Genomic DNA, 25315 nt, shown 5'->3' on the forward strand with positions numbered 1-25315 from the left:
GTCACGACCTTTGGATTAGGGTTAGGGAATAAAAGTTTTCCATCGTCTGTCCATCCATTGATGATTCATGAAATATCATCAGCAGATATTATAACCACATTCTAAAATATGATTAGTTTGTACAATGTCTACGACTGAAACTGAGTTTAACCCCACCCTTACTTTTTACTTTTTGCAGATGTTCCTCACTGTGTACCTCAGTAACAACGACCAGCACTTCAGCGAGGTTCCCATCACGCCGGAGACGCTGTGCAGAGATGTTGTTGAGCTCTGCAAGGAGCCCGGCGAGGCCGACTGCTACCTTGCTGAGACGTGGAGAGGCTCAGGTGAGTTTCCAAAAAGAAAAAAGAAAACGGCAGATATGCACACAATTTAGTCACTTGATTTCCTGAAATAACGACCTACGTTGTGTTTTTTTCACCATTCAGAGCGCGTCGTTGGAGAAGGGGAGCGGATGTTGGAGGTGTTGCAGCGTTGGGGGCTGCAGAGGGGGGAGGTTCGTTACCTGCTGCGTCACCAGAGAGCTCCAGGACGAGAGTCGGGTAAGACGTACCTGCCTGCCTCCACAGAGGGGTTTCACACCTGTGTCGAGCTGTCATACTGGGACCTCAGGTGTAGTTTTGCCAGAGTGCATCAGATGTTTCGCCACTTTTTCACTCCAAGTGAGGAAATAGAATATTCACAGTTTGTATAATCCATTTTTTAAAGTGACTGGAGATCGAATCATCACTAAAGTGTGCAACAGTGATCAGACAGAGCGCAGTTTATTCAGTTATAATCATCTTTTTCCTTTTATATTGATGAGAAAAGTCTGATGCAGAGTTCAGGGATCTGTTTTAGATCCACTATAATCATTAATGTAAATAATCTGAGTCAAAATGTGTCAATTGCTCATGTCCTTTTTTTATGCTGAAAAGGAGGGACGAGAAAAATATAAAAATCCAAAAACATATTGAGGAACAAACATCAGAGTAGAACCTCGAGAGAACAGACGAGGACAAACGAGCAACTAAGACACAGGATTAAATACACAGTCAAAGACAATCAAGACCAGGTGAAAATAACCAGTGATCAAACAGACAAAGACAGGAAGTAAAAACACACATGGGAAGAAATACCAAAATAAAACAGGAAGTGACCATGACAGGTGGTCGCAGGTGATGGAGAGGAGATGGAGGTTGTTAACTCTTACCTGAGTATTTTCACTGATGACTCCGTCACTTTTAAACCACACGTGTTGAAAAGCTGAAGATGAAACTGTGTTTTTCTTTTCATGTAAAAAACTTTTGAACCTGTGTTGGACCCCGGTGATCTTTTGTACGTGCTCGCCTCTGCTCACTGTCTTCATATAGTCGATACCAGGCAGCGTCGAGGTTCATGACTCATCGTAAAGCTCTGACTCACCACTCTGAGTTACACCCTCTGTAGGTTGACCTGCTCCAGACGCCTGGACGTTGGTGCTCTTTTATATATAAAGCAGTTCTTGGTCTGCTCTCACACTACATATATCAGGGGTCTTCAACCTGCGGCTCCGGAGCTGAATGTGGCCCTCCAGCTCCTCTCCAGTGGCTCCTGGTCAAAACTCATATGAAAATGAAAAATGGTTATTATTTTTTTTAGCATTTGCATTTTCATTTATCATCGTTGTTGGTCTGAAAAAGTCGTTTCAAGGCAACATACTGCAATAGATTTTTGAGTTTTGAGCTCAAACTCTTTTTAGTTTATTTTTATTAATGAACTGCTGATCTTTTGTTGAGGTTTTTTACTTTTCTTCATTAAATAAACTGAAGTTTTAGAAACCTCAAAATATTATATTTAAAAAAATTCTAGATTAAATTCACTTAAGTAAAAGTGAATATTAAAAATAAAACCATTTCATTTTCAGACACACAGCTCACTGTGATCATTTTTTTTTTAAATACATTTTTTTTTGAGTTTCTAAAACTCAAAGATTCAAGTTTATATAAAGAAGAAAAGTAAATTATCTCAACTAAAGATTAAAGCAAAACTTTTTTAAAGTTTATTTCAGAAGTCAAAACTGCTGCAGTACGTTGCCTTGAAATTTTGTGTCGTCTCAGCTATTTTTTTTTTTACAGTGTAAAGTGATTCAGTGTCTATGGCTCGCTGTCTTTCCCTCCATATTTTGACGGTGGCTCGTCCTCTCTCTTTTGTCTCCATAAGTGAGCTATGGATGCCAAGTACAAACAAAAAAATATTCAGTGAAAAGAAAGAATTTAATGGTTGTGGCTCCAGACAGATTTTTTCTCTTAATCCTAAAGGTTGCAGACCTCTGACCTACATGTTTATATCATGCAGAAAAGTACTCGACAGTCTTCACTGCGTTTACGTGGCAGCAGCTTTTTCCATCTCAAATAAATCTATAAATTCTTCCAACCAGCTGCTCAAGTCAAAGTGCTGAGGATGAGAGGAAGCAGCTGGTGATTTCATGTGTATCAGAGGTGACATATGGCTCCACAGGACAACAGAGGGGAGTTCACAGAGATAAAGACCGCGGCACAGGCCACTGAAAACAGACTCAAGAAAAAAAACTTCGACAGAACGCTAGTAGGAGATTTCACTGCACTTTTTTTTGCCATTTTTTTAGAAGGTTAATAATTTATTTGTAAAATTGCATCGCACACTTGATGTGAATAGTGAATAATAATTTTGTGGCTTTTATTTGTGTTGGTGTTGTTGTGTAAAGCCTTTAAACCAACCGACCTAAATGACAAAAATCAATGAGTCGGTGTCCCACAGCAGCTGACGGTGTTGCCAAGCAACAGTAACTGATGTTAGCTATGAGGCTGCAGCTTTCATTGTCACTTTATGTGCTGATTAATTTCCAGACTAATCGATTAGTTGTTTGGTCCATAAAATGGTGAAAAATGTCGATCACTGTCTCTCAAGGTGCAAGATGACGTCCTCAAAGACATTCAGTTTACTGTCAGAGAGGAGGAAAGAATCCAGAAAATATTCACATCTAAGAAACTGGAATTAGAAATTTTTTTTTGAATTTTTTTCTTTTAAAAAATTAATAATCGATAGATCATTGCAGCTCTAGTTAGCTAACATTGTAGAGTTGGCAGATATGAACAGTCTGAAGAACAGAGAACCCGTGTCGACCGCGCGTCTCTTTCTCATCCATCGTTTCGCTGTGAAACATTGATTTACCAGGTTGTTGCTCCACATCAGCCTCTGAGTTGTTCACATCTGTTTCTCCATGAGATCATGTGAGGTGGTTCCTTGATCCCTCCAGCACAATAATCTTAATAACATCCTGCAGTGTGTGATGCACTGTTTTATGCTGTAATTTGAGATTACAGAGAAGAACATCTGTGAAGTTTCTCCTGATGCAGCCTGATATCAGCAGAACCATGTTACACCCAGCTTTAAATGAAACAAAATAAGATGCAGCTCCAAAAAGAAAATGCATTAAAGCCACATCTTTGATAAATTATAAAGGTGAATCCATAAAGTATCCTCATCACTTTATATCTGTAGAGATTTCGTAGAAAAACACTTCTTTTTCAGTCAACTGCAAAACATTTAATTTGGCTGAAGTTGTAGCTGAGAAACTGCAAACTAATCTTAATTAGTGTTAAAGGAGTCGGCTCTCATGTGAAGGAATGACAAACACGTCCAAGCAGCAAAATGTGCAGAAGCAGCAAACAGAAAAGAAACAGAGACACGACTCAGATTAAACTGACTGATCACTGAGATCACAGAATATAAACCCTTGAGTCAAACTCCTGCCTTCAGCTGCGTACTCACAATAATCCAGTTGTTTTTTTTGTGCGTGCCGAGGTTCTGACAGCACACGGTGCAGACCAGCAGGACCGGCTGGACGTCCAGTGTGTAACTACAGTAGACGACAAACTGTAATCAGCTTATGACTCGAGGGAGTCGAGTGTGCAGCTGTGAGGGTTTTTTTTGATGGATTGTGATTTGTTTGTTTTTCTGTCCTAAAAACGAGGAAATCTCTGCCGAGGTTTTCATAAGCTGATAACGGACAGTTTGCTCCATCACATTATTTTCACCTGGGTGCCACACAGGCCTCATTTAAGGATGTTAATGACTGATCTGTTTTCAGGTATTTGTACTTTACTTGAGTATTTATTAATCTGACAACTTCTTACTTCTCCTCCCTACATTTGAACACAAATGTCTGTCCTTTCTTCTCCTTATATTTTCAAAACAGGCTTGTTCCTTTACCTTAAATACATTGGAGGGGAATTATTGATTATATTTATTCCACCACCGTCCCAACATCAAGACCAGTGTCGACCTAAATAATATAATAACACATAGAAAAGACGATTCCTCTGACTGGATGAAAAAGACGTAACAAGACAAAAGTGATGTAAAAGATGTAACATGAAACAACATAACAAGACACAACAAGACAAAAATGACTTGACGAGAGGACAAAAGATGAAAACAACACCTAATGAGACATCGTAGAGGTGTAACACGATGAGACAGACAGAGAGGGAGACTCTGGTGGAGAAAGTTGAGGTTCAGTTCATTTTGCACAGAAACCGTCTGTAGAAATGTCCTTCAGAGGATGACTTTTTACTTTTGAGGACTTTTCAGAGCCTGTACTTTTTTAAACTTTTTCTGCAGTAAACACGTTGCATCATGACTTCTACTTTTACCAGAGTCTATTTTTACTAAAGTGTATTTCTACTTGAGTAAAGAATGTGTGCACTTTTAATTAATTAACAATTTTAAACCAAGAAAAATATTTTTTAATAAATATTTTGTGTCAAATTGTAGATTTTTTTTTTTTTAGTCAGCTGTGGTGTGCTAACCGGGATGATGAGCCGTGAGCGGATCATTATGATGAAACTGATCATAAACCAAAGCACTGCAGAAAAAAAGGTTTTGACCTGATGGTGGTGCGATAAGAAGGATTTATGTTTAAGGGAGTTTCGATCCAGTCCATTCAATAGTTGATAAGAAATTTCAGTCTGAACCAAAGTGACGGAGCGACTGACATTACCATTAAACCACACTGTCACTGTGCTTTCTTGTCCAGGTGGGTCCAGAGCTGCAGACCAGATGATGAAGAGGAACCAGGGGAAAGGTTCTGTGGAGAGATGTCTGGAGAACGGGGTGAGAAGCTTTTACTCAGAGGCAGATGAGAACATACAGTACAGAGAAGTCCAGGACGTGTTTAGCTTAGCTTAGGGGTGGGCAGTAAGGCCAAAATCTGCTGTCAAAGCAATTTTATATCATGGTAACGGTGTATATCATGATGCATTAAGTGTTCTTCAAGTTCATTCAAGAAATGTTTTAATATAACTGCACCGTACTGCAGAGACATGAAGGGATATCTCCCATGGTGGAAACAGTGTTGAAAAATGTTGCCCAACCATGTCTTAGCTTAGCACAAAGACTGGAGGCAGGGGGAAACTGCTAGCCTAGCTCCATCAAATGAGAAAGAAAATCCACTTTCTCCAAGTGGAGGGGACATGTCGACCTCAACTTCTAAAAGACATGAAGTCACCCCCTCCCCCAATAAATGATGTAATTGAAACGTACTCTGCTTTTGAAAGAATTCACACAGAAGCACTTCTTGAACATTTTATTTGTATTTCCTGCTACACAGTATGAACCATATACGTCTCTTTCAGCTGGTAAAAGCAAGCGCTGTAGAGCCAGTCAGTACATTTAGTCTACATCTATGGCTTCATCACATGTTAGCTAATGATGTTACTAGTTTGAGTAAACGACATGTGCACCAATTGTTTTCTGTTGATCAAAGATAGTGGAACTGAAGTTTTTATTGTGAAAAAATATGGCCATACCGTAAAACAGCTGCTTTTAGAATGGACTTTGGTCTGAAGGTCGGCCCACTTGAAGGAACGCTGTGAGCAGAGGATGTTTTAATGTTAATAATTCACATAAACTCAGCCAACCTATTTTCTAATAATGAACCTTATAAACAGCATAAAGTAACGTAGGAAGTAGAGCTAAAAACGACTACTTCTCTCCACTCGTAGTAAAAGTTCAGGTAATGAGCACAAACGGCTATCAAAGTAGAGAATTTCACTGCTGTCCCCTCAAGATATACTTGCATTTAACTTGCACACATACACATCCATAGGCATCATGGCTGCCTCAGGTATGCTGCGTCAGTTCTGGGTGCACATCCTCAGAATTTAAAGCTATGCATACGTGAAGGCAAACGTGTGGTTAAACAGGCAGTATATCTCAGGCCTAAGTTGTACTGAGATCTGCTTCCTCACTCTCTGATTGACATGTTATATGTTTTATATAAAACAACTAACAAACTGACAAGGTAACATTTTCACTGCAGACCAACGAAGTGAAACACCTTTACAAACACAGAGCCTCCGTCATTAAAATGCTGCATCAGTGTGAAGGTTGCAATGTATGCAGCTCTGAAAGTTTGGTCATTTTGAAGGTGAACTCTGACTCTCTCTCTCTCTCTCTCTGTGTGTGTGTGTGTGTGTGTGTGTGTGTGTGTGTTGCAGGTCTCAGCTCCCCGTCTGGACATGACGCTGAGCGACCTGCAGGATCTGGCAGCCCGACAGCAGCAGCAGATCAATGCTCAGCAGCAGCTGCTGGCCTCCAAGGTACAACAAACCCAACGCAGTACTGCTAACACTACTACAGATACCGCCATTAATATTACTGACAATAATACCACTACTACTGCTAGCTCTAATTGTACAATCCTGCAAATACACAAAACCTGGTCAATTCATCTGCTACTGCTTCTCCTGCTACTTTCTGCAGCTGGTTTTGGTACTGGTACTGTGATTTATTAAACGATACCAGCCCTATTACCAGTATTATGTGCTGGTTACTACTGTCTCCAGTGTCACACGTCCACATTAACCTGCCCAACATGTTCTCTCTCGCCTGGGAACCAGATAAATCCGGCATGCTTGCAAGCGTCCTTTGGTCTGGCAGATACGTGGTCGTCTCTAGAAGGAAACCTCTGATCCATTAAAGATCCCAGTGATCCGACATGGACTGTTACTACATTTCCTGTTGTCGTAGATTTAATCATTTGCCCAAACATCAAAAGGAGAAAGTACGCAGGAGTCCAATATGTCTTACGCTGAAACGGGTTTAATGAAACTTGGTCAAGGAGAATAAAAGAATAATCAGTACACGCTTTGTCCTGATGTTCCCCTCAATTCTGGAGTTTCGGTCCTCTGGGATAGTCTTTAAACATTCACAGTTAAGGTCATAATAAACCTATGACCAAATAAGGCCAGACCCAACACACCTGCAGCATATAGAATTAGCCTATTGGTCGGCAAATCCAAACACAGGAAGTATGAAAACACAAGGTCTGAGAGCACAGTTCAGCACCCTCTGCTCCCATTAGCTCAGGGTCGGTGATATCCAATCCCCAATGAGGGAAGACAAACACGTCTCTGACCTCAGCCGCCATAGCAACACTATCAAACTGTTCCCTTGTTTATCTGAAAGGAGAAGACAACTGTGTCTACTGCCTAGAAGAAAGACAGTGTGTTGATGAAGAGTTAGTGTAGGCCTCTCAATGATTCCAAGCCCTTTAGTGTGATACCTAAAATCAGAAAAGCACCTTTTTCTCACCTAAAATGTTTCAGAACCATATTTTAGAGTCTGTTTAGCTGTAATTTGTGAAAGATTGTAACCAGACGGCCACCACTTTGTTTTTGTCATGATTGAAACACATTTCATTACTCTGATTGGTTGTAGGTGTGTCCAGCCATTTCAGCACACCCCTTTGGAAACTGAAAATGAATTTTCTGCTAGGCTACGTTCTCACTTCCAACCTAATACAGCAGCTTGGCCAGCGGTCCCACGCTTCAGACTGCGCTGTAGATACTAGTCAGTTTTACACCTGCAGGGCTCTGTGGTCTGGTTATCAATAAAAGTCTGCGTCTCCTTTCCAAGGTTTGCTGGTTATATATTTATAATTTGTTTTTCTTTTTGTCAGACTGATACTCTGACATCACAGAATTATGCCAGCGACAACTTTCAAAGTAAAGGCGCAGAACTGTTTGGTTAGGTTTAGGCCAGGGTGTCCCAAGGTGGGCGGCACCATCGGCCTCCAGGGGGCGCACAAGAGGATAAATGTAATGACATCATTTTAGTATTCTTAATGTTACTACAAGGTTGCATGGCTACTCATGCATCTGTGTGTGTGTGTGTGTGTGTGTGTGTGTGTGTGTGTGTGTGTGTGTGTGTGTGTGTGTGTGTGTGTTTAATCAGTGCGAGTGCTTCCTGTATGTGTTTCTGTTCCCATGCATGAGTCTCTCTCTTTGTTCCTTATGGGGCAAATCATGTATAACTTAATTGTGCTTTAATTCAAATTGCTGTAATATCTTTAATCACCTTCACCATGGCAACAGCTATAAATAGGCTATTTTGATGTTTTTTTAAGCTGTGGGGGATTGGGGATGCATCTAGTCAGGATTAAAAGGGGCGCATGGCCTAAAAAGTTTGGGAATCACTGGTTTAGGCAACAAAACTACTGGGTTAGATTTAGGAGGAGATCCTGGTTTGGCTTTAAAGAGAGTTCTGTTTATCCATCTAGGTAGTTTTCATTCTTTTCATGTGAACAATCGACTGCAACATCATGACCATCTTCGAGACTGACTTTGAGTCACATTTGAAACTTTTGTACAATTCTCAGTCTCAGCTCTTTCTACTACGGCAGCCAATCAGAAGAGCTCTCCAGCTGTTGCTGTTGCACGCAGCCGATCCCGCCGTGTTAACGGACTGACGGTTTTTCTGTGTGTCGCAGGAGCAGCGGCTGCGCTACCTGAAGCTGCAGGATCAGCGGCAGCAGCAGCAGCAGGAGGTGTCCGAGCAGGAGCGAGTGCGGCAGCTCAGAGAGAACGCCCACAACCAGGAGGCCAAGCTGAGACGGGTCCGGGCCCTCAGGGGCCAGGTGGAGCAGAAACGCCTCAGCAACAGCAAACTGGGTCAGTGGATTTTATAAGAATATTTTTCAGAATCTCTATGTTAAAAGCAGAGGTGGAGGTAACTAATTATAATTATTCAAATTACTGTAATTGGCTGTTAGAGTAATAGATTATAAAAGGCAGTAATGTCTGGCAGAGCAATTTGATGAATGACAAAAAACATATATATATATATTATTAACAATCAATTGACTATTAGAGTTTTCAACTATCGATTTAGAAAAATGCACAATATTTGCAATGCAAGTTTGGAAAAATGACACAGCAGATGGGAGTTTGGAGTAAAATAGAAGATTTGCAGAAACAGAAACTCCATTGATTGAATGCAGTTATTGATAATGTATTAAACATCAACAGTTAAAAAGTAACTAATACTCTGAGTAGTTTTTGACAGGAATACACTGTAGTTTTACCTGTAACTGAGTAATTCTTTAGGAGTTTTAATAGATTTTCAGTGCTCTTTCCACCACTGGTTATAAATCACAGTTATATTGGTTTAAATTGTGACCACAGGAACTTCACATCAGCTGAAGTTTGACTGTCTGAAGCAGATTTTACAGAAAAGGACCGAAGCTTTGTGAGATGAGCAGGAGGCAAAACATTATGGCTCAAAAATGAGAAAAATCATAATGTCCTGACTTTGTATTTCCAGAGAGAAGTTTGGGGTTTTTCCTTTTCACTTCATTACAGTCAGACTTTTCTTACAGAAGCATCTGGTGATCATTAAACGTTTTTCAGGAGCAGAATCAGTGTTTCCACACACAGACTTCACTTGGGGTGAGTCCGGTGTCTGGAATCATCGCTCTGAAATTGTTCAGTATGTAATTCTGCATCTCAATTTTCATGTTCACTGAAAATAAACAAAAACAATGATGTGATGATTTGAACCAAGCAAGTGTTTTCTTTCATCTGGAGAAAGAAAGAAAGAAAGAAAGAAAGAAAGAAAGAAAGAAAGAAAGAGAAAGATTTTTGGGTCATTTCTCTACAGTACCTCATTCTGATGCTGTTTTCTCACATATTTGTCCTTTTTCAGAAAATTGTGATGTTTCTGCAATTTGAATATTGCTCTTCTCTTTATTGCAATAGAAAAAGGAGAAAAAAAGGAAAAGTGGGAGATTAAAGAGACAGAAATGAAAATCAAAGTCATAAAATCAAGAGAAAGAGAAAAAAAAAGGGTTCTAATTTGGCTTTGGCTTAAACGCTCAGCTGTGACAGTTGGCTCAGAACATTTCACCTCACAGGATTTCTGGGTAATGAATTTTAAAGCTGTTAAAAGCAGAGTCACCACATGCAGTTTGTAATTAAACTGCGTCACATAAGTAACAGCAGGACGTATTCAGTGTACGTCCAGGCGACAGTCGTCCTGACAGAGACATGAGTGGTGACGGAGCAGGACCACAGACCAGATCAGAGCAGATTAAATTAGATTTGACCTTGACTCGGGGTCGTCGTCATGGAAATTACAGGGTTTACATTAAGATTTAATCGATTTGATGTTAAAATTATGACTTTGACTGTTTCCAATACTGAAACACAGCAGTAGTGATGTCGTCTTATTCACGTGTGTGTGTGTGTGTGTGTGTGTGTGTGTGTGTGTGTGTGTGTGTGTGTCAGTGGAGGAGATCGAGCAGATGACCGGCCTGTTCCAGCAGAAGCAGAGGGAGCTGCTGGTCGCCGTGTCGAGGGTGGAGGAGCTGAGCGACCAGCTGGAGGCGCTGAGGAGCAGCAGACTGGAGCCTCCTCTTCCTCATCCTCCTTATCACCACAACACCTCCTCCTCCTCCTCGTCCTCCTCGTCCTCCTCCACAGCAGAGCTGGAGCGTCTCTACAAAGAGCTGCAGGTCAGACCTCCAGCGTCTCCATCCACAGAATTTTCTTTTCAAAGTTAATGTGAGAACATCAGTACAGATAACTCACTCCTTTTACCTCAGAAGCATCCCAGAAAAACATTTTTCACCATCAGAGTGAAATCATCACAAAATCTGAATGTTTTTATTGGCAGAATAAAAACAGCATTAAAACATTGAAGAAATAATTAGATGATTTCATTTAATATGAGTTAACTGCTGTTTGTGAGCGACCTTTAGTCTAGAGCTTAACTAATTGTTTAGTAGTAGTATTAAAAATGCTTCTTCAAATGTCCAAATCTCTAAAACGGTCTCTTATTCGTGATGTTTACATTTATGACTTCATCATTTCTGCAGACTAAGAGCTAATTAGCTTCTGAGACAGCAACAAGCTGGAGTGGCTACTTTGACCTTAGCAGGGCAGCAAAGCTAACAGGCTAATGTAGCCTTAGCAGTTTTAGCTTCCTGTATCCCTCCATGTTTTTCACTGAGCTCCGTCTCTGACCCTCCAGCTGAGGAACAAGTTGAACCAGGATCAGAGCGGCCGCCTGCAGCAGCAGAGAGACAACCTGAACAAGAGGAACCTGGAGGTGGCGGCGATGGACCGCCGGCTGGCTGAGCTGCGACAGCGGCTCTGGAAGAAGAAAGCCGCCCTGCAGCAGAAGGAGAACCTGCCGGTGAGTGAACGCAACCTGAATAAATGGTAAATGTTAAAATAAAAGAGTCTTTTTTTTTCCAGAACTTTGTATATATGTAGAGTGTAAATATTTCTAGTAACGGTACAGTTAATTCTCATTTTGTATTTTCAGACAGTTTCCCAAAATTGTCACAAACAGTTGTTGAATGTTTCCGTTCCCTCCAGGTGGCCTCAGAAAGCGTGGCCTCTCAGCACGGCGTCGTCTCCAGAGTGGCGGCGGTGGGGCCGTACATCCAGTCGTCCTCCACAACGAGCCCTCAGGGGCCTCCGGTGCCGGCACGCCAGGAGGTTCTGGTGAAGCCGGCGTACCCGGACGGCACCGCCACCCTGCCCATGCCTGACTCGTCCCTGAAGCCGCCGCCCAGACCAGCCAAACCAGCCTCAGGTGCTCCACAGGAAGTTACTCTCAAAAGACAAGTCAGAATAGAAGGAAAAAGGAGAATATATTGATCAAAACTGACAAAATGGTCCCGGTTGATACAATTTTACGACTTTCAGTCCATAACACAAGATTTCCATCAATAAATCCACAAAAACTGCAAGAAAACATCTGATCAAAGTTGTAATCTTCCTCTGCCATCGTCACTCTCTGTGTTTACTTTGCATAGATGCCTCACCTGACCTTTTGATTGACATCTCACTTGAGCCAATAGGAGCTTACATGTCCTGTCCAGAGCCTACAACAGCCAATGAGAGTCTGAGTTGAAAGGAAGAGCCCTCCTCTGTTCTCCCATGTCAAGACAGAGCCAATCAGAACAGTTTGAGCGGATGACGGAAACAAAAAAAAAACAATATGTAACAGTTGCTTCTTTTATGACCTGTTTTCAGGGTTATTTGTCCCTAAATATGCAGCACAAAATGTAATCTACTTAGTTACTTTTAAAATCATAGTTGAATACTGAGTACAATTTGAATATCCAAACCTTTCGTCGGCATTATAGTAGCCAATCAGGTAATCTGATCACAAATTGGCCAATGAAAACAAAGACATACAAATAAAAAACAAAACAAAACACTGCAGCAGCAGCAGCAGGTTTGGAGTAAAGATGTGTATGATTAATCAGTAATCGATTAATTTATGTTAAGAATTTAACCAATTAAAAATGTATTCATGAATATTTAATCAATAATCATGGAAAATTAGGAAAATTAGACTTAAAATGTCAAAAAATATACAGAAGAAATTAAGGAAAAGACGTGTTTTATATCATATAAATTATTACTGATTAATCGATTGTTGAGGGTTTTCAACTACTCAAGAACTCTAGTCTGTAGAGTTGACTGTTACATCAGCTGTTAAAAGTAACTAAAACTCAACACAAACACTTTTTACTGTTACTTAAGTATGTTTCTAACACCAGTACTTTTATTTGTAATTGAGTACTACCACAGCTCTTGTTTTGATCCTTTTATACGCACAAAGTTTACTTCAGGTATAATTTGAACAGGTGTTTTTATGCAGAATATACATGTTATCAGCTGAAGCACTGATCTATGGTTGTTTCACATCAGGCCACAGCCTTCTCTGCCTCTGATTGGCTAACACACGGTGCCTTCATGGGTTGGGTTGGTTAGTTTTAGGCACGAGGAGTGAATGGTTAGAGTTAGAATATCAGGGTAAGTCAATAATATGTAATAATCATAATCATAATAACCTGTCAGGTGGATGGATTAATTTTCTAACACTAATTTAAAAGAAATAACCCTTTTGTGTACAAAGAAAGAGTCAGACCTTCATGAAAAATGGGAGCAAAAACAAAAGTGTTGCATTTATTTTTACTTTACTCACACATTGTTTCTCTTTCTAGGTTTCACCACATCAAAAGTAACCAAACTGTCTGACTGGAGCAGCTCGTTCTCTGAATCAGCTGGAGGTTACAGTCACGCCTCCACCTTGCCTCGCATGTCCAGCCTCAGTGGCCCCAACTCAGGTGAGTCAGGACCCCGGTGGTAACAGTAAGGCTTCACAGCAGAGATGCACCGACTGTGACGTTCTAGCTGATGTTTGTCTGCTTGTTTTTGTAGTTATTTATTCCCTGATTTGAGCCACAGGGAAACGTGTCATACAGCACACAGCGCTGGTTGACCTCTTACACACAGCCTTTACTCAAGTAGAAGTACAGATACTTGTATAAAAAATACTCTGATAAAAGTAAGTACTCATTCAACTTGTTTACTGCAGTATAAGTGAAAAGGTACAGGCTCTGAAATGTACTCAAAGTATAAAAGTAATTTTAGTTTTGTCTTGTTACGTCATGTTCATGTTGTCAAACCTTTTACATCATTTCTGTCTTGTTACTTGTTGCATCATGTTGTGTCATTTTTACAACATTTTTATCTTATTTTTACCTTTTTATATCTTTTACATCATTTTCAACTTGTTAGTTCTTTTACGTTGTTTTCGTCTTGCATTAAATCTAAAGTAACACGCCTTTTTTTAATGTGAGAAGTAGAAAGTACACATATGTGCGTTAAAATGATGGGAATCAAAGTAAAAAGTTGTCAAAAAATAAATACTCAAGTAAAATACATATCCCTGAAAAATCGACAGTAACAAAGTATGTGTACTTCCACCTCTTATTATTTTTTCTGTCGTTGGACTGTTGTGAATGGTCTCGCTGCTGGTGTGTTCAAGGACACTCAGATGTGTCAGATTTGATGACTGGCTGCTAAAAAGTGATGACATTTAAAACCCTGAAGAGAAGGAATAAAGCAACTTTCTGTTGGGGAGACTGAAAACTTTGCTGGCCACGTTTAAAAGTAGAAGATGTCCGTGATGATGATGATGATGATGATGATGATGATGATGATGATGATGATGATGATTGATTGCCCCTCTTGCAGGTGGTAAGACCCTCACAGACCAGAAGGGCCTCTCTGGGTCTGACAACCCGCCCCCTGTCCCCTCACGGACCAATCACATCACTGAGAACCTGCTCAGGGACAATCAGGTATCAGTGGACTTTCATTCTTTACTGTCACAGACTTCACAGACCGATGAGGCGAAACCAGGAGAATGATGAAGATTGTGATCATACTGGAATTTAGTGAACTCCCTGTTCGGTACCAGCAATCAAATGAATCAGCCTGAATGATGGATGCAGCTGTTACCTGAGTGTCTTTTTTGAAATTTTGGATCCTGTAATCCTGTAATAAAATGTCAGGCAACAGATACAACTTACTGAAGGCTTAGTTTGGTTTTTTTTGAAGAGGGTTTGTTTGAGGTACTGATCCATAGTCAGTGACTGGCACCAGTTTGGAGATGCAGCAGCTATATACAGAATATTTTCACCACGTGACCTCGCCATCAAACAGCCTTTCCTGGTGGGAAACCCTCATTACACAAGCAAATATCACTCTTTCCAAACCAACCAATTTTAGCCCACAGAACACAGGAGTTGTTGGTCTACTGCTGCCTCCATCTGTTAGTTTGTTTGTGTTGTTGTGTGACTTTGGTGAATCCAAACCGAATCCTTATAAATGAGAAGAGGCACAAACAAACAAACTAAAAGATGAAGGTACTTGTAGACCAGCTTCTGTGTTCTGTGAGGTAAAATTACTCATTTCACCCATGGAGTTTGGTTGGTTTGAAGAGAGAGATATTTGGCTTTTGTAACTGTGGTTTCCTAAAAATATTCTAAATATAGCGTAAACTTAAACTGATGTAGATTTTGATTTTGAAATACATGTAGCTGCTGACCCTGTCCACCGCAGGACATGTCTTAGCTTCCAACACCAGGACTCCTGCTGCTTCTCTGAACGGGGGGCGAGTCGATCTCCATCTGCTGCAGGTAAAACACTGACTGAGGAGAAGAACCCTAAAACAGAACACTTGAAGGGAGCTTTCACAGTTAAAAGTCCAGACCCAGGTCCAAAACATGGTTCATGTTTTTTGAGATATCCAAGTGGACTAAAGGTCTTTACATGTCACACCCGAGTCCTGCCTTCTCCCTCCAACTCATCACAGCTAAAACTGAACGCTCATCTTTTCTTGTCCATTAGCAAGCTAGCTAGCATGATAACCGAAGGGAGACAGTCGTTGTCATGGATACAGGCCATCTCATGTAGACATGACAGGATGAGTGCTGATAGAAGGATCAAGTATTCAGGTTTTCCTAACTTAAGATATGCGGTCTGAGATAGGACACAGCTGCTGTATTCTTATTTTTGTTTCTATACGACATTTCAGTTCATCATTTTTATAAAACTGTGATTCCTGTTCTCTCTCAACCCTGCATTTCATCTTTAGGCCTCGGGCAAAGGTCTGTCCAAGATGGCGGCGCCACCCCCAGTTCCCAGTAAGCCCAAACTGTTCTCCTCGTCTGGTCCACCAACCTTCTCCAAACCCCCCTACAGCACCGGGACCTTCCCTGGTAAGGTCCGCCAAGTCGGGGGCCACCTCAGGACTCCGGGAGTCCTCTCCAGCCACAGCCACACCCTCCCTCTGCCTAACAAGCAAGAGAGTCCGCCAGCCGCCGCCATACGGCCGTACACACCCGACATCTCGGAGGCCCCGCCCCCTGTGCTGCAGAAGCCTCAGACTCTGGCGGCTTCGTCCATCTACTCCATGTACACCCAGCAGGCCACGCCGGGGAAGGGCTACCAACCGGGCAGCCAGGGCACGCTGCCCCGCAGCCAGCCAGGTGATCCAGCTGCTTTATTTAATTAATAAATTAAATAATTTAGAAAACGTTTAATGTTACAGCTGCATTAATGTGAATGTTGAATTTTACTGCTGTAGATGTTTAAGGTTGAGCTCATTTTAATGACTTTATATACTGATGGGAGGTTTATGTTAGTTTAGAGAAGATTTAATCTCTGACGTCAGTGTCTCTGTCCCCTCGCAGTCTATGGGAAACCCGTCCATGGAAAACCAGGACATCAGCCTGCTGTCTCAGATGGCGCCACCATGAACTCTGGCTCCTGTGTGTCTGACGGGATCGAGGCTGACAACAGTTGCCTTGGAAGTGGCGAAGTTGTTGCAGCAGAGACGGCAGAACGCGCCACCCCAAGACCGCTCAGCCCCACCAAGCTCCTCCCCTTCCTGTCCAACCCTCACAGGAACCCCAGCGACGCCGACCTTGAGGCCCTGCGCCGCCGGCTGCACCACGCCCCCCGGCCCCTGAAGAAACGCAGTTCCATCACAGAGCCCGAGGGCCCTGCTGGACCTAACATCCAGAAGCTGCTCTATCAGAAAACCACTCTGGCTGCCATGGAAACCATCCCCATGGAGACGGTCGGTCCAGCGGGGACGTTTGCTCCTGCTGTGGCTCGCGAGGACGTGATGGGCGGTGCAGATGTAGCGTTCAGGGTCGAAGACAACATTGGAGCGGGCTTCGACCAGCTGCTCGCTGAGAGCCCAGAGGAAAGCTTGACCCCGCCCCCTCTGCCCCCCCGCTCACCCATCCCTGACCCCGCCTCCAGCCGCCCCCTGCCGCCCCCTCTGGAGGACAAAGATGAGGAGGGGGAGGAGGAAGAGGCGTGTCAGTCCGCCTCGGCCCCTCAGGACTACTTTTCAGAGGAGTTCCCCCCCTATCCGCCCCCACCTTACCCCACCTGTGGTGAGGGGGAGCAAGGAGATGATGTCTCCAACCTGCAACCACCGGAGGTCACGGGACAGGTCACAGTGCCCCCGGTGGGTGAAAACAGGAATAACAATATATAGATACTAAATGATATTAAAGGAATAGTTTGGATTATTTGATGTGCGGTTGCATGAGGTGAACGCCCCCAGTTTGGAGAAGCAGAGAGAGACACGAGCACGGAAACTAAACTTAAAAAAGGTCCACCTTAAAAAAGTCATCATCATCATCAGTTTAAGTGTGGACTATATTTAGAATACTTTCACAGCTTTACTTTGCTGGCAGATAAACATTTCTGACAGGGAACCGCAGCCAAATATCACTTTTTCCAAACCAACCAAACTCCATTTGCAAAATCAGTAATTTTACCTTTCAGAATACGATAGTTGTTGGTCAACTGCTGCCTCAATCTGTTAGTTTATTTGTGTTACTGTGTTACTTTGATGAATTCAAACTAACCTTTTAAAAGACCAAAGTTACACATAAACACAAAAAATTAACTGACCAAGGAAATAAAATGACTGATTTTATAAATTAAGTTTGGTTGGTTTAGAGAAAGCGATATTTGCCTTGTATAACAGAAAAAGGTGTCTGACAGCAAAGTTTTGAAAATATTCTAAAAACAGCATACTAGAACTGATATTGATTTGTGTAAGGGGACAGTTCACCCCAAAATCAAAAATACATATTTTTCCTTTGGCCTGTATTTATCCATCAGTACTGTTTTGGTGTGAGTTGTTAGTTTCAGGAGCATCAACCGTATCATCTTGTGAGCAGTTTCACAAAAGAGCTACTTTCTTTCTGTATTAGAATCAGTCAGACTTGTGTAGAATCTACCACATAAACTGGATTATTTTAAGTAAGCAGGTCATGAATTTTGAAAAGAGACACTGGTTTTGAGTTTTTTCAAATGTATTTTTGACACTTTAACACCACAGTTCTAGTGCCATCTAGTTCCATGATATAGGAGAGAAGTGAAACTTCTCTACAGTCGATATCTCCAAAACTCTGCAACTCACACCAAAACTATCTGGATGGATAAACAGCACTACAGGTCCCAGGGAAATGATGTATTTTGGATTTTAGGTTGAATTGTCCCTTTAAGTGTCTAAGGTATGTTTTGCTGCAGTACTCCTGCTGCTTCTACAAACTGGCGGTGTGATGACAAAGGAAGGCGATGAAGGATCACTTCACCTGATCCAGCTCCGTGTCTGTGGTTTCTCTCAGGGTAAGAAGTCGATCCTCCGTAAAACCAACTCGGAGCGGATCGACCACGACATGCGGGTCAAGTTCAACCCTCTGGCCCTGCTGCTGGACTCGTCTCTGGAGGGCGAGTACGATCTCGTTCAGAGGGTCATCTACGACGTGAGTCACACAACGCGGTCTGTTATTACTCTGTACATCCAGCAGGGGGAGAGCTGCTCAGGGGCGCTTTCAGGTCTCGTCAAATTTTCATAAACGCAGGAAGTATGGTAATATTTAAAGGAACAGTGTGTAAGATCAAGTGGTGAGGTTGTAGATTCCAAACCAATGAAAGACAGGTTTGTTCACACACCAACAGTTTGTCACCAGCCTTCAGCGTCTGATACTGGAGCTCAAAGCAACTTTTAGTGGCTGTGGTTTAGGTTTTAACATGTGATTAAAGCTGTGAAACAGTCACAGTTTAGGCACATACCAGTTACTGCCCACGTCTGTATGAGTCCTGTGACAGTCACAGGTCGTTGGTGTGTGACGTGGCTGGATTTGTAGAGATGAGCGTGAGCTCTGAGCTGAACAGAGTTGGAGTTTGGAGTCATTCAGAATTATAGAAACAGAAACGTCTGTGATTGAATGTATTAAATATCAATTGTTAAAAATAACTAATACTCTGAGTAGTTTTTCAGAGGAATACTTTGCACTTCTATTTTCTAACACCAGTACTTTTACTTGTAATTGAATAATGTTTTAGCAATTTTGCAATAGTACTTGTACTTGAGCAGATTTCCAGTGCTCTTTCCACCACTACCCTTTATATTGAAGAGAAGGCAGACATCTCTAACTATCAGGATGGATTAACAGCACTGTAGTGAAGAAAAGAAAATTGATTTTGCTCATTGCTTTTGAATGTGACATTTCAAATCTGCTGCTATGTTTGTTTGGATGTTTAGTGTTAGCACTGTAATTGAGATGAAAGTGATTACATATATATGGAAAGTTTTGAGCCTGAATGTTTTCATCTTGAAACCTGCTGAACTGGAAATACTTGAAATCAGCTGTTTTACTGTCCGCTCTGCAGGTGGAGGACCCCAGCATGCCGAACGATGAGGGCATCACTGCGCTGCATAACGCCGTCTGTGCCGGCCACACTGAGATCGTCAAGTTTCTGGTTCAGTTTGGCGTCAACGCCAACGCTGCCGACAGCGACGGCTGGTGAGTTTGAACCAGAACAGCATCACAGTTCACACCTGCATACGTCATTACTTTGATTTAAAAGGTATCGTTTCTATAAACAGATCTAAAATAACAGCTGTACAGCAGCTAACGTCTCATCCATGCATGTCAACATTTTTGTGGCCATTTTTCTTTTGCTACTTTACATGGATGTAGCTTGGTAGCTCTGTATTTTTTTTATTTTTTGTAGCTGATCCCTATTTTATGATCATCAATTTTGATCAGACTGATTAGATTTTTGAAATTTGGATTACACTGCACGAGTTGTGTGAGTTTTTGTTTTGATATTTCAAAAACTGAATATTTTTTGGATTTATTCTCTGTTTACATGGAGGCACTGGCATTGGCTCAAGATTTTTGCGTCACTGGTTTTCAGGATTGCTGACTAGAAAGCTTTAATCCTGATCGCATATTTTTACTGAAAAATGACTCTTAACACAGGCAGGTCTGATCGTCATGGCAACGCTATGCCCACTGCTGGGAAACAACAGACACACTCTCTCTGGTGACAAGAGAACCACAACCTGTGCTGAGTGTTCTAGGTAAACGTACCAGAAAAGCACAGGATTACAAAAATTCTAACAAAATCTGCTTTATTTGTAAATGAGGAAATGCAGCTGGTGGATATTCCACAAAGAAATGCAAGTGCAGAGAGTTGATAACCACAAACCCTGCACTCTTTTCAGTACCCGTGACAAAATAAAAAAAAAAAGAAACAACAAAATAATAACTAATAAAACATTGAATTGGTTCACTGAGATGAACATATCGAATGTTTGCACGGGGGATCGCTACGATTGGTGGAACTCATGGGAAGCTAAGATGATTGGTCACAGTTGCGTAAAAGATGTGGTGATTGAACAAAATTGTAATATCATGCAGAATTTATGAACTGTAACTGTACATTTACTGCCGGACTGACAACTTCACTGCTCACCTTTTCCTCACATTCATCACTCTCTGACACTACAGACAGTTACAGGAAGTTACACACTCACTTCACTACACTCCTCTGACCAATCAGCAGCCTGCGTTGTTGCCGACTCACCTTTATCATCGGGACTAAATCCAAAATACTCCCAAACTTGTGCAGAAGCATTTTTTTTCTTTTTTACCTGTTAGTTCAGTAACTTTATCCCCCAGCTGCCATGTTTGTCAGCTCAGCTGTGCTGCAGCGCACAGACTGACCCCTGCTGGTGTAAACTGAACACTACAACACAGCATCTCTGTATCAGTTTAATAGAAAGAGGAGCGTTTGTTTAGGACGGTATTTAAAAACATACTGTTGGGATTTTATAATACCCTTGCATATACTACCCAAGCCTCAATTATTTCTCCAACTAAGTCCAACCTTGTGGGAGGTGATCCAGGATCCATCTTGAACCAGGCTCCGGACCAGTTTGAACAATTCTTTCAAACCTTTCTTCCTCTCCAGGACTCCCCTCCACTGTGCTGCCTCCTGCAACAATGTTCAGGTCTGCAAGTTCCTGGTGGAGTCGGGGGCGGCGGTGTTCGCCACCACGTACAGCGACATGCAAACAGCCGCCGACAAATGTGAGGAGATGGAGGAAGGCTACGCCCAGTGCTCCCAGTTCCTCTACGGTGAGACAAAACAGAATGTGTCAGACCTTCAGGATGGTTTTGTTAACAGCAAACTAAACAGACTTCAGGACTGGGCTGGCCCCTAATGGGATCCTTCTGCAAGTTGTCCCAAAACATTTTGGTTTGTCTTCCCACTGGTGCATCAATACCCATCTTGGGGTTGAAATTGAAATAAACTCCCAATTGATGGCGTTGGATATGAAGATCAGATGTCAGAAACAGCATGTAGAGCCAGAATATTATCACATGTACCTTGGTAACTTAAGTATTTATGCTGACCAAACCAGAGATGATTCAGAGTTTGAGAAGGTTCCAGCAGTCCAGTCAGGGGAGATCATTTCTGAAGACTTGGTTCTTGAGGAGGTACTGTACATGGGGGTACAATGGTTTTGGGAGCTCCACTGTCAAGTTTTTCATAGAGTTCTTTGAGACCTTGAAAAATGAGGAACTCTTAATGTCACTCAAGTTATTCCAATAAAAATAAGAACGAGAGCAGTGGTGATCTTCAGGAGTTCTTTATCAGATTATGATGGTGAGTCATGGGTTCCAATTGGGTTCCACACCTTAAGGTCTGGTTCCTGAATCGAACCAATAGGAGGATCATGCATCAGTTTTCCAACTGGTCTCGTTCAGTTTCACAAAGGCAAAACAGAAATTTTAAACCCACACTGACCCAAACAAGAAGCGCTTGACTTGAGTCCCTGGAAATTCTTCACAATAAAAGTCTGCCATTGTTTTGTTATTTGAATGCTTTTATTATATGCAGCAAAATCAGGAAATGTTCTATTTCATTATTGGTAACTTAACACGACTCTTATCAGCTGAAAGTGATCATGAAACAGTAAAATAAAGCAGATACCTGAAAGTACAAACAGTAACGTGTGACATGAATCTGTTTTTGTCGACACCAGCTGTGATTTTGTTGAGCTGATCTGGTCTCTACATGTTTCCTCTCCCTCTCTGTGTCCCGGCAGGTGTTCAGGAGAAGATGGGCGTGATGAACCGCGGCGTGGTGTACGCCCTGTGGGACTATGAGCCTCAGAACGACGACGAGCTTGGCTTCAGCGAGGGCGACTGCATGACGGTGCTGAGACGGGAGGACGAGGTGGAGACGGAGTGGTGGTGGGCGAGATGCGGCGACCGCGAGGGCTACATCCCCCGCAACCTGCTGGGGGTGAGCTGAGGGTGGGGAAGCCTGGGGCGAATGTATCAGCTGGCTGAGCCCATCAGTTTTTTGGCAGATTTTTGTCATTTTATTTTGCTTATTTAATGTTCTGCAGAGTGAGAGCTGCTCCCTGATTCCCCCACACCATAATCAGCCTGCAGAGTGTTGTGTCAGTTTGTTGGATCAGACTGACCAAGACGATTTTAGTTTCATTTTGTTTTCTGTTGAGTGTTTTTCAATGAGTTTACATTTTACTTTGGTAAAAGGGCGAACTTTCGATTCAGAAGGTGTTTAAAAAGAAAAATAGGTGTAAGAATCTGTCTTGACACTTTGTCAGTTTATTTTACTTCTTGGAAAAAGCAAACGTAGCAAACTCGCCGCTCACACACATCTCTCCTCAGAGTCGGGAGGTGGGAGGGGCCACGACTGTATGGTCAGTCGTGGGCTGACGGGCTGATGGTGGATGGTTGGAAACTTTAAACGTACCACCCTCTCCTGGTTTCCTCCTGAGGTCACAGTTTTCCTCTATTTGTCAAAAGTTATGACAAATTTTTGCACTTTTTCCCCTTTGACTATAACAACCTGTTTCTGTCACTGGACTGTGTTTATAATAAAGAAGAACTTGATTTTCTTACAGAAGGTTTTTAAGGAAAGGGGCACATTTTTTCTAAAGAGCAGCTTAATAAACATACATATGAACATTTGTTAAATATTCATTTTCTGTGTCATTGTAATCAAATTATATTTTGGACTGGGTAAAGCAAGAGCTGCAACATTTAACTGATTAGTTATCAACTATGAAATTAATCACCAACTATTTTTTATAATTGTTGAAAATGAAATGAAAATTTGTTGTGGACAAATCAAGACTTTTCAAGATGCCATCTTGGCAGCAGTGATTGACATTTTTCACCGTTTTCTGGTGTTTTATGGGCCAAACAACCAATTGATTAATCAAGAAAGTAATTGACAAATTAATGAATAATAAAAAATAATCGTTTTATAATTGAATTATACAGAAATTATACAAAAATAAATCATATTCACGTGCAATGTCATTGCAAAAACACCTTTTTTTTTTTTTTTTTTTTTTTTTAAGAAAAGCTGCCATGAAATCATTTATTTTCCGCCGCAACAATCCCTAAAACAAGCCTGTAAAATCCTGGAGGAACTGATTTTTCCTCCTGCCTGTTTATCACCAAAGTAGTTCTGGTAGATTCTGCTGCAGAAAGAAAGTCACACCAAAAAAAAAAAAAAATGCGCGGTGAGCTCCACAGGGAATCGACCCGTCGCCCTCATCTGTTTTAATCAGGTTTCAAAGCGGCTCTGAGGATCCTGTTACTCAACAGTCTTATGTAAGAAGGTTCAATGTTTCAATCTTATCTTAATGGTGTTTTAATGAGAAACTCTTTTCCCTTTTATTTCCCAGCTGTATCTGAGGATCAAGCCGCGGCAGAGGAGCCTGGCTTAACGCCCGACGGCCCACAAATCCCTCAAAATGTTCTGAGGAGCAGCGGCAGACGAATAAACCTCTGGACTCCTGACAGACGTTTTCTGATCTGCCTTTGGACCCGTTTGGTTTTTTTAAATTCAGCACAAAGAATGTCAGAACAAACGATGAACACAAAAAAGAAGTTCATCTGAATCCTGAGCAGAAAATAAAACGATTATCACCAGATTTTTCAGCAGACATTTGACTTTCCAGCGGGTCAAACTGGTGATTTTTTTTTGTTTGTTTGTTTGATATAAATGTGAAAATTCTTTTGGTTCATCTTTTTTTTTTTTTTTTCAAAATTTTTATGTTATTGAATTGTGACAGTCGACATGAAGACAGAAGCTGTGTTGAGAGAAAGACGCCATACGATGTGAAACACGCTGGAACCACACCAGCAACATGAGGCCACAATCTTTGAATGTTTTTTTGTTAATAAAGTATTTAAAGGTACATTCTGCTGATTTTGTTTCACCAAATGTAGCAAATATTGGAATTATAACAAAACACAAATCCAAGGGGAGTTTTTTGGGCTGGGCTGCACCAACAAGGATTGATTTAAGTTAACATTTAAGTTTAGCTGGCAGGCAAGATCATAAGATCATGTTTTGTTAACTGTTTGAGCCAGTTAGCAATATAATAAAAAAAACAAAAAAAAAACAAAAGAAAAATCTTTTTGACCAGCTAACAAAGTAACATTTCTTTTTTAGTTTTTAGCTAACTAGCAAATGTAACACTTCCTTTACTAATTATAGAAAGTTGCACAAGCACTTAACTTAGGTACTTTTCAAAGAGGAGTAGAGAAAAAATACTTGGACACCTGCTTAGATTTTTTAGAACATATAGCCGGCATTTATTTAACAGCAACGCTAAACACAATACTATTTTCTTCCCTTTGCGCAATTCTTGTTAACCAACCCTTAAAGTGAACCACCAAAACCTCCCTTAGTCCCACTAAACCTGAGCTGCGGCTCAGTGTGTTAGTCACCTCAGTTTAAATAGTCCTTTCCCTTTTTCTGTCCTTTAAGTTTGGGAAACTTGGTAGTTTTTTCTTGACCTTTCAACCAGTTCAGGTTGAGGAGAAAATAAAAATAGAAACAAAAGATCAGAGCTCTGACAAAATAACAAACTAAATAAAATAGAACCAATGTTCATCTACCCGGGTAGTGTGTTTTTCTTTTCCTTTTAATTGGAGTGTGACGATATTTCAGTGCTTATCTGTACGATGTACTGAAGAAACGTGGAGTTGAATGATCCTCTCTACTGGCAAGATGCTCCTCTTCACACCTGCAGTATAATCTCTGCTCTTCTGTGGCACGTCCTCTGCTCGACTGTATGTCCATCGGCGATGTGCTCAGTGAAACAGTCTTTCTCTCTCTCAATTCGTCAGGGTAAATAAAAACCAACCGGAGAACAGGATACAAAACTCTTAAATCCTGGACAGAAGTTCAACCAGTAACTCCTTGAAACTCTTTAAAATAACTTTTGTTCAGAAGAGCCCTTAAACTCACTCCTTGCTCATACTTTTATACTCCACGTGTTTTGT

The 25315-nt window shown here is 41.4% G+C and overlaps 1 protein-coding gene across 1 annotated transcript in view; it reads left to right on the top strand.

Annotated features, from left to right (window-relative positions):
• The window catches only part of LOC146329340 (apoptosis-stimulating of p53 protein 2-like), a 37539-nt gene extending 13682 nt beyond the window's left edge, over positions 1 to 23857 (top strand). The window contains exons 2-18 of the mRNA XM_084714557.1: positions 179 to 326; positions 429 to 542; positions 5039 to 5115; positions 6501 to 6602; positions 8774 to 8954; positions 10569 to 10795; positions 11314 to 11478; positions 11664 to 11883; positions 13307 to 13429; positions 14343 to 14449; positions 15748 to 16141; positions 16346 to 17133; positions 18308 to 18445; positions 19356 to 19489; positions 20946 to 21112; positions 22087 to 22286; positions 23707 to 23857. Coding sequence (XP_084570683.1) covers positions 179 to 326; positions 429 to 542; positions 5039 to 5115; positions 6501 to 6602; positions 8774 to 8954; positions 10569 to 10795; positions 11314 to 11478; positions 11664 to 11883; positions 13307 to 13429; positions 14343 to 14449; positions 15748 to 16141; positions 16346 to 17133; positions 18308 to 18445; positions 19356 to 19489; positions 20946 to 21112; positions 22087 to 22286; positions 23707 to 23748 — 3327 coding nt within the window. The 3' untranslated portion in view covers positions 23749 to 23857. The remainder of the gene's footprint in view (positions 1 to 178; positions 327 to 428; positions 543 to 5038; positions 5116 to 6500; positions 6603 to 8773; positions 8955 to 10568; positions 10796 to 11313; positions 11479 to 11663; positions 11884 to 13306; positions 13430 to 14342; positions 14450 to 15747; positions 16142 to 16345; positions 17134 to 18307; positions 18446 to 19355; positions 19490 to 20945; positions 21113 to 22086; positions 22287 to 23706) is intronic.
• Positions 23858 to 25315: the final 1458 nt, after the last annotated feature.

Source organism: Lutjanus erythropterus, chromosome 3 (assembly GCF_056507025.1).
Source record: "Lutjanus erythropterus isolate fLutEry1 chromosome 3, fLutEry1.hap2, whole genome shotgun sequence".
In the NCBI taxonomy this organism is placed as follows: Eukaryota; Metazoa; Chordata; class Actinopteri; order Lutjaniformes; family Lutjanidae; genus Lutjanus; species Lutjanus erythropterus.